Raw genomic sequence first — 10,153 nt, 5'->3', positions numbered from 1 at the left:
ACATTTAACCTTCTGGATGATTACATTGAAAGCCACAGGATAGTTTAGTATTTAGATGTCATTGATTCCCCCTCATGTGTCTAGAAGAGCTCTGAGGTAGGTCAGCATACGAGATGTGTATTAATATAACACTAATCATGTAATAAGCAAGCCATAACACCAAGAATATGGCATAAGTAAGTCCAAATGGACAACTGGGAAGAGGAAAAACCTTAGACAAGACCCATGCTAGGCTCCAGCTCTCAGGAGGTGTGAGGCTTTCACATCCTAAAAGTGACTTTGATGAAAAGCTATCAAATAGAGCTTCTTTCTTTACATGGCTAGAAAATATTTCCATAGCTAGAATGGCTGACATCAGAAGAATGAATCAAGTAGAGCTTCGGTACATAAATACAAATAACACTGGCCGATGGACAATGTCCACACTGTTGTCCAAGTGTAGATATAACCATTGGTGTTCAGGACAGGAAGCACAAATAAGTCTAGTTCCTTAAGGAGCCTGCCGATCCTTGCATTATCTTTATCGTTCTATAGAATCTAGAAATTAAAAGAGAAACTTACAGAATGATTCTATAAAGAAATATTTCTCTTCTTTTTGTCTGTAAATCTCAACTTAATTATAAGAGCCACCAGGTCTTCCTTAACTGCCATGGACTTTTGAGTAAGTGGCTCTCAAATTTGATTGCAAATAGTGTCATCTGACAGATCTGTTAAAGCCCCTACCTGAGTGCAGTAGCTCACCTGTAATCCTAGCACTCTAGAGACAAAACAAGGCAAAAAGACCTCAAGTTTATGGACTACATAATAAGTTTTAGACTAGCCTGGGCTAAGTAGTTAGACTTTGTCTCAAAACAACAAGGAAACACTGACTTTCAAGCTGTATCTGTCCTTGTCCCTGGTCCCTTGAAAGTTTATAACTCACTAGGTATGAGAAGGAGCTAATCTGTATTTCTCTCAGTTGGCATTTCTGCTGTTAATCTTAGGACTGGCTCTTCCCAGGTTACTTTTTATATTTGTGTTTCCAAAAAAGACTAACCAAAATGTATTATTTTAAAGTTGTCTTACTCCCTAAAGGGGGGAGGAGGCAGGAGAGTGCTTTTCCATATGGGAAATCTCTTGACCCATACAACAGACACATGGGTTGTCATTTCTGTGAGAAGCTAGGTGAAATATTTCTCAGTGTTCAAAATTTTTCCTAATGCTATTTGAGAAGATTCAATATTATCTCTGACCTCCAATATGCCTACTCTTCTACATTTAGGTAAGTTTATCTTCCATTAAAAAAAAAAAAAGAAAATGATTTTGGATGTAGTGGAATGAAGTCAGGATATTCAGTTTTTGGCAAGGCTACTCACTAATGCCATTTCACTTGAAGTGAGGGGCTAATTCAGTACACATACAGGGAAAGAAGTATGCTTCTAAAGAGCACAGAGGGGGACAGGTACTCAGTGGCATGATTTAGCATTATGAGGCAACTAAAGACACTTCTCTTTTTCAGAAACCACTGGCAAAAAAGCAGGGGCAATCCATTCTCTGGAATGAATTCCACAGCCCATCCAAATGACCTTCTTGGGATCGCTGGATGATAAGCTGATCTAGAGACATTCAGAATCTGTAACCAAATGATTGCCATGAAAAGCCACCAGGTTTTTATTCCCTAGAGTGCCCTTTCTTACTTCCCTCTGGGGTTCACAGATGGTGGCAAGGATACAGGTAGAGACCCATCAATGTAGTCTTTTCCTCCGTTACCATATTCTCCTGTCCATGGCCTTGATAACCGTCCCCAGGACAGCACAACTGATTCCCCAGCACACCCATACAAAGCATCATTTTCCCCTGTATTCTAAATTAATCTATGATTGCAGATAAAAGCAAATTACACAGTGGCTCTTAAACTTTATCACACATAGAATGATCTGACAGCCCTGGATATGGTGGCATATGCTTCTATTCCTAACCCTCTGGAGAAAGACAGAGGCAAAGTTACCTGAAGTTCAAGTCAACTGTTCCCCAAGCTACAATGCATGTATAATATGCTTATAGGCTTTATACACATAGCTCAGCCAGAGAGGCAAAGCCTATCAGCTGTGATGTTCAAGAATCAAAACTATTTCACAATGGATCAACCCTTCATTTAAATCTCCCCAAACCAGGACTAGATGAGACTCCACACCTCTGTGCAGTGCTTGTTGAGTTCCCAAGTTACTCCTCCACCCACAGACATCTGCCTTCTCCCCTCCTTAACCGTATTTTATTCCTGATGTTAAGTTTTCCATCAGGAAGAATGTGCTGTCTCCCTAGACGTGCGTGGAATCACACTGGCAATTGTGTGTTTTCTTTGGTGGAGAAGGGGCTCTGAACAGTCTCAGGCTGTAACCCTTGTATCTGCCTTGGATGTGTTAATGGCCTAGACCAGGCTACTTGTCAAGGTCTTGGGAAGAGAGCTGATGAAGGCTCTTTTCCCTCAACATAAGATTCTTACAAGCTGAGGCCAAAGTATGGCTGTGGTTTTCATAGCCAAGGGATTTTCTTCTTGTAGCTTCCCCTGACTCTCAAGGTTTCGAGGAGGATTCTTGGCATCCTCTTACCCCCAATTTTCTTCTAAAATTACTCATTTTATGATCGTATGTAGGTTAATTGGGTTATTATCTTTATTACCCTCTTACTATGTTTGCATTATTTTACTTATCCTTGCCCTGGGCAAAGGAAACTGAGGCATCTCAGCTGATTCAGCTTAGAGTCTGAGTGTTTTTCAAAACTCAGGTTAACTGGTGCCAGCTCCTTAACACCAATCAGTCCATCTCTCAGTTAATTCTGTCTGAGGCAGTGATTTGGGTTCTTGTAAATTAGCCTGGATACCACATCCCCTGTGCCTGTGCCTGTACCTGAAGTTTTGGGTCCTAGAACCTTGACTAGGGCAGCAATAAGGGAATGAGGAAAAGACAGATTTGTGCACAGCAAAGCCAGGATCAGGCCTCTAATCACTGCAACCTGGAGTCTCAGCATGGTACAGCATAGCAGGAAGGGTTGACTAAGCACCAAAGGAGGTCTTTGTAGGTGAGCAGTCTCAGGCTTTAAACATCTGGAGGAAGCTGCAGTTGTGAGTCTTTGCATAAACTCATCCATCCTTCATAAATACTCAGACTCCTGAAGACGGCTGTGTATCAAGAGGGATCTCTTGAGCTTGGCCCATATAGATTTGAGCTTGGGCAAATTGTTCCATGGGCCTTGGAGTTCTCAACATGGCCATGTCCATGTCAAAATATACAGGCTTCACTCACTCATGGATTCATCTGCCCTCCATATGACTGCACACAGTAATAGAGGTAGCTCATGGTGTATAGTCTTACACAATAATACCACAGTCACCTGGAACTTGTTGGCAAGACAACCTTGCATAGACATCAGAATTATCAAGATTAGGCCAGTTAAAACACAGACGGCTGGGCCCTCAGCATGGCTCCAGAGTTTCTGATATCAGAGATGCAGTGAGACCTGAGGGTGTGCATTTGTAGCAAGTTACCAGATGCTGTTAATGGTGAGGGTAAGGACACCCTTTGAAGACTTGTTTTGTCAAGTATAGTGGTACAGGCATATATTCTAAGCTGCTTGCGAGAATCTGTGCCTAAAAAATAATAAAAAGGGATGAGGATGTAGCTCAGTGGTAGACAGCATGTCCATATTGTAGCTCATCCCCTATATGGCAGAAAAGGTGATGGAAAGATGGGAGGAGATGAGAAAGAAAGGCCACTGTTTCAGTGTAGTGGGCTTCAACTCCGACCATGTATATGGCTGACATCTGAGCTTGTCCTATCTTAGAACAATCAGGCCACCATCTCTTTGGGAAGGGCTGAGACAGCAGGGTTAGTTGGCTGGACTCCACAGATGATGCTAATGTATAGTCAGAATAGAAACTCCTGGGTCCAGACTTGAAAGCTTAGAAATTCTGGCCCTGTAGAAGAGTAACAGACACCAGACCCCTTTTTAAAAAACACATTGCATGCAAAGGGTAGGAGAATTGGGATCCTAACTACCTCTTTAGTTATGCAGTTGTCTTATTATGTGACCTTGATCTTGTATAAATCACCTTACTCCTTCTGTGAGGTGTTTTTATCTCCAAAGAATAATAAACAAAGGTTTTCTGTTTTTAAGACACTGGGGGTGGGTGGTGGGTGGGGGATGTCTTTTTAAAACAAAACATTTGAGCTAACAAAATGTTTCTGTGGGAAAAGACACTTGCTTCCAACTCTGACAACCCACATAGTTTGTTCTCCAGCCTTTACAGGATGAAGAAAACCAACTCCTCCAAGTCATAATCTGACCTCTCCAAGTACATCCAGCCACAAAGTAAAAAGGAAGGAAGGGTAGGAGAGAGGAAGGTTGGGGGAGGGGAGGGAGGGGAGGAGAGGAGAGAAGAGAAGGGGAGAAGAGAAAATTTACCACCATCACCACCAAAGAACAGAAGAGATGAAAAGTAAGCCGTTTCTAATGAATTCTTATTAGGGTTATCCACTGATGGGTTCCTCTTGTGTTTTGAGTTCTGTCTTATGAAGAAGGCACGTTATAAAAGCCTAATTTGGGGTAGAAAAGTTTTGAATTCTTCCTACAGCTCTGACAGAGCCTGTGGGTAGTGCGCAATCCGCTGGGGCAGCTTCAGCCAGTACAGGCAGGGTCCGCCTCTGCGCTCACCTTCTGGTGGTACGTGGGCCAGGTCTCCTAGGTCATTCCCAGGAAATGCTGTGTCAGCACTCCTGCAGCCTTCTTGCTGACCTGGCTCATCCACTGATAGATCTAAAACAACCCAAAGGACCTAGCTGCCACTAGGCAGATTGCTTGATGGCCCCCATTTGAGATAACAGCTTTTTTTTTTCCCACTAAGACAGGGAACTCTGCTCTAGACTGCAGAAGGCTTTCGACCAACAAAACAGTAAAAACAAAGCAATGATGTATTGCCTCCTCCCTCTCACTTCCTTTCAAGACCTTCTGGGCTATGACTCTTAGGACACCCCCCACTGACCTTTGCAATCAAGCAGTTGAGAATGAACAGTTTTGATAATCTACCCGTGACACTTCAGAGACTGCACTGTGCATGTCCTGCACACGGCCATCAGAATTAGCCCTCATGTGCCACACAATAAGGGCAGTGGTTTTAGGCCAGGCTTGTTTTGTGGGATCTTAGCAGCCTAAGAGCCCTGGATGGACATACTCTGTACCTTAACGGTAGTTAATTTGACTTGATCCCTAGTATAGCCATGTAGGGTATACAAAGACCTGAAGAAGTGTATGTAGTAGTGATGGGTCCTTAGGTTGTTTGGATTCCTGCATCACAAGGAATATTGGTTCTATTGGAGTGAGTATCCTTGAGAGTGAAATAGGGTAAGATTTTGAGCCTGCCCCTGCTGTTCCCTTTGGCTTCCTGACTGATGATATCATTGCCATTCACCTCAAGGTGATGTAACTGAGGTGGCTGGTCCACACCAGAGGCTGACACATATTGTTTGGACTTTCAGCTTCCCAAACTATGAGTTAATTAAACCCCTTTTCTTTATAAAGTTCACCTGCTTAGGATATTTCATTACAGTAGTGAAAAGCAGATTAGTACACCAAAGCATCCATTGTTAATGTTCTAAGATTAGACAACACCCATGTATGTCCTTCCCAGAATATGCTTACTGAAGTTTCTAAGTCAGGCACATGATAATAATTTTGATTAAACTTAATAGACCCGAATAGATGCTGATTTAATTATAAATCATATGTCAATCATGGAAGGGATATTATACTGTGACCAATAAATCCATAACTTGGGTTCCACAAGAGGAAATGCAGTGAAAAATGAAGACATATTCAGGTAGCCATCAGCATCTCTCAGGCCTCCAGACATCTGAATTTCTATGTAGTAGTTGAATTACAGGAAATAATAGTTAACTGGAGAAAACAAATTATTTTTAAAATTTGAGTCTGAATTGACATGCAGACTATGGAGAAAAGTTGTTAATACCTTAGTAAATACTTAATGAAAGGCAATTTCAATGACATGGGTAATGTAAACATCTGTGATGCCAATAGCTTTAGTCTCAATAAAGCTATAACTAGCAGCACCTGGAAGAGGCAGAGGTATATTCACTTATTGCCTAATCAGTGATAGTGCAGCCAACTTTATCATTACCACAGTGCTTTCAGATGAACACTATTATTCCAGTTTCACAGAAGAAGGAGGAGGAGAAGGAGGAGGAGGAGGAGGAGGAGGAAGAGGAGGAAGAGGAGGAGGAGGAGGAGGAGGAAAGGGAAATGAGGAAGAGGAGGAGGAGGAAGAAAAAAGAGGAGGAAGAGAAGGAGGAGGAGGAGAAGGAGGAGGAGGAAAATGAGAAGGAGGAGGGAAATGAGGAAGAGGAGGAGGAAGAGAAGGAGGAAGAAGAAAAAAAGGAGGAGGAAGAGGAGGAAAAGGAGGAGGTGGAGGAAAATGAGGAGGAGGAAGGGGAGGAGGAGGAGGAAGAAGAGGAGGAGGAGGAAGAAGAAGAAGAGGAGGAGGAGAAGGAGGAAAAGAAGGAGGAGAAGGAAAAGAAGGAGGAGGGGGAAAAGAAGGAGGAGGAGCAGCAGCAGCAGCAGGAGCAACTAAATGGCTTCATCAAGGTCACAGGGCCAGTGAGTATCCAAGCCAAGTGTGCTCCTACATAGAAACAGGCTGCCTTCACTACTGTCTGCAATCCTCTGACAAATGCAATTTGGAGGAGAAAGGCTAAGTTCAGCTCACAGTTTGAAAGTACATTCTATTGTGACAGAGAAGTATTGAAGGTAGGAATTTGATATGTGGCTACACTGTGTCCAAAATCAAGAAAGTGATGAAAGTTTGGGCTCAGCTAGCTTCCTATTCCATGCAGTCCAGGACCTAAGTCTTTCTTTAAGGTAGAACCTCCCACCTTAATAAACCCAATCAAGACAATCCCTCACAGGCTTGCCTGGAGGCAAACCTAATCTAAATAAGCCTTTACAGATGATCTGGATCCTGTAAAATTGTCAACACTAGCTACTACAGCAGATCATCAGGTTTCTCCAGCTTACAGAATCTTCTTCCAAGCCAGGGAGCCAACAGTTCTTTGGGGTCACCCTTTACAGAGGAAGGCATAAATTCTTCCTGGCATTCTGAAAAAAATTTTTTTCTGGAAAAAATGATACTCTATCCTCAGGTGTGGAGAGTACAAATTGGTCACGACTATGTAGAAGGCAATTTGTCCATTTATATACGACTTTTAGATGTGTATCTCCTTGAATGCAGCCACTCTAGTTTTAGAAGTTTATACCTTAAAAAACCGAGTGTGATATCTGGTATCACCCAGACATACACACAAGAGCTATTTTTTCACTACCTACTTTTGGAAGCCACTGAGCATCTTCATAGCATTACAAATGTTTCTTTGCAAAAGGCTTTTCCCTCGGAGAACTACTGCTGAGCCCACAAATCCAGCAAGAAAGAAACCCCTACATTTTCAGCCAAACACAACTCCTTGTGCCTCACATTCACACAGGCACCAACCTTGTACTGCTCAAACCTGCTAAGGATTTGACAAACCCAAAGAAGTGTTAATTATGGTCCGAGTTCACACTAGGCTCATGGGGCTGCTTCCCTTCCCCTGTCTTTTGTGTTATTAATTTGTCTTTTTATTTCACATTACCAGGTTCTGTAGTTTCCATGAAAGTGCTAATGGTAGAGGAGAAGACGTCTGGAAATTTCTTCAACTTAGCATGCCTTCACCTCACAGTTTGAGCCAATCTAGTTTGTGAATAGTAATATTAACAGTAAGCCATCCCTGGTATGACCTCCAGCAACATCATCCTTCATACTGTGTGTTCTTACTCACCTCCCCCATGGGATGGTATCTGTCATAGGAATAGGTGTCAAGGCTCCTCGGTGGACTGACAAGCTCTTGTCTGTGTGTGGTGGAGATCTGGAATGGAAAGAAAGACATAAAATAGCGAAGACAGCAAGACGTCGTGAAGAATAGAAGGTTGATTTAAGAGTCACAAAGGGGCTGGAGAGATGGCTATAAGGTTAGAAGCATTTAATTATCTTAGCAAAAGACCAGAGTTCAGTTGCCAGCACTCATGTCAGATAGCTCAGAGCTTCCTTGTAACTTCATTGCTAGACAATGTGATACCCTCTTCTGGTTTCCATGAGCACTTCACACACACACACACACACACACACACACACACACACACACACAGGCACGCACACGCGCACACACACATACTTAAAATATAAATAAAATTTCAAAGATCAGAAGGCAGTGCACACAGAATTTGAAGTCCCAAAGCCAGTTTTGAAATAAAAACTCTGTGGCTTACCTGCTAGGATACCATGGGAGAGTATTTAGCCATTGGGAGATGTGATTTCTTTGTCTACAGAAGGAAGGCAATCATGTCAGCCTAGCAGGGAGGCTAAAATAACTCAATAAGGCATTGTAGATAAAAGTGTGTGTAAGTTTGTAAAAGATGTAATAGCTAAGATTTATTGAGCTGAAACTTTTTATGAGACAGACACTCTTCTATGTAATTTAAATTTCATTTACTCCTCTCTAAAATATTGAGACGGATTTCTCTTATCTCTATTTCAGAGATGAAGAAACCAGATCATAGGGAAGGTGTTACTGGAACCGAACCCTGGCAAGCTCACTAAAGAGACTCTACAATTAACCACAGCTGTAATCGCCTGGTGAGAACTTATCCCTGTGCAGTAGATGCGACCAAGGACAACACATTGAGACATTGTCACCCAAAGTCATGGTGGATTCATTCCTTGTGCTGCATATTCTATGGAATTTGGCAGACATTTGATGTTCCATATAAACCAGTCTAGTATCAATTTTAGTGGCCTCACTGTCCTCTGGGCTCTGCTCATCTGTTTTCAAACCTCCATTTTCAAACCCTTGGTACTAACTTCTGATCACCAAATCTGTGTAGTTCTACCTTTTCCAGAGTATTATATAGTTGTGCCCACCCTGTACAGTCTTTTCAGATTGGCTTTTCTCACTTGCTAATACATCTCTTGTGTTTTTTTCTATGATGAGATATTGTGACCAAGGAAAATTTTTTGTTGTTGTCTTTTGGGTTTTTTTTTTTGTTTTTGTTTTTGTTTTTGCGAGGCAGGGTTTCTCTGTATAGCCCTGGCTGTCCTGGAACTCACTCTATAGACCAGGCTGGCCTTGAACTCAGAAATCCACCTGCCTCTGCCTCCCAAGTGCTGGTATTAAAGGCATGTGCCACCACTGCCCAGCTCCAAGACAACTTTTAAAAGATAGCATTTAATTGGGCACCTGCTTACAGTTTCAGAGGGTGAGTCCATGGCCATTATGGAAGCAGGAAGGCAGGCATGATGCTGGAACAGTAACTGAGAGCTTACAAGTTTAGACAATAAGCATGAGACAGGAAGTGAGCCAACTGGAATGATCTTTAATCCTTCTCAAAGAGTTTCATCAACCTGGAATCATTCATTCACATATATGTGATGTTGGGGCCACTCTCATTCAAACCACTGCGATATGTCTACGTTTCTTCCATGTCTCTTCACAGCTTGGCAGCTCCTTTATCGTTGCTGGGTAATATCCTGTTCTCTGGCTATGGCACAGCTTACCTATGCACGTGCTGAAAGACACCTTGGTTGCATCCTATCTGGGCAGTTATGAATTAAGCTGTCACAAACACACATGTGAATGATTTCCTGCAGACATGTTCCTAGTTCATTTGGGTGAGAACTAAAGAGTGCTATTGTTGAATCATATGATAAACACATGTTTTGTTCCATAAGAAATTGATAAATCACTTTTCAAAATTGGTCAAGACAGTTTTGCAGATCCACCAGCAACAAATGAGTTCTGCTTGCTCTGACCCCTCATTGGCCTTGGCTGTTGGTCATCCACACGTGGGCTGCTGCGGCAGACTGTGGTGCAGCTGGGAGTTTCAACTAGCAGTTTTCTGGTGACTAGGTTCTTCACCTCCTTGTGTTTTCTTTGGTGAGGCACCCATTTGGGTCCTCTGCCCACATTATATCTATCAAGTCCTTTGGTTAATGTTTGAGTTTCAGGGTTCTTTGTATATTTTGGACCATACTCATTTCAGATATGCCTTTCATAAACATTTTATCTCAGTTTCTGTC

The 10,153-nt window shown here is 42.4% G+C and overlaps 1 protein-coding gene across 1 annotated transcript in view; it reads right to left on the bottom strand.

The window, feature by feature from the left end:
* Positions 1 to 9,349, bottom strand: part of Cpo (carboxypeptidase O) — a 20,276-nt gene extending 10,927 nt beyond the window's left edge. The window contains 6 exon segments of the mRNA XM_031368988.1: positions 404 to 537; positions 1,484 to 1,513; positions 1,515 to 1,595; positions 4,690 to 4,791; positions 7,860 to 7,946; positions 9,323 to 9,349. Of these exon segments, the coding sequence (XP_031224848.1) occupies positions 404 to 537; positions 1,484 to 1,513; positions 1,515 to 1,595; positions 4,690 to 4,791; positions 7,860 to 7,946; positions 9,323 to 9,349 (461 nt within the window).
* Positions 9,350 to 10,153: the final 804 nt, after the last annotated feature.

This window comes from Mastomys coucha, unplaced genomic scaffold (assembly GCF_008632895.1).
Source record: "Mastomys coucha isolate ucsf_1 unplaced genomic scaffold, UCSF_Mcou_1 pScaffold14, whole genome shotgun sequence".
In the NCBI taxonomy this organism is placed as follows: domain Eukaryota; kingdom Metazoa; phylum Chordata; class Mammalia; order Rodentia; family Muridae; genus Mastomys; species Mastomys coucha.
This window is presented reverse-complemented; position numbering and strand designations above follow the sequence as displayed.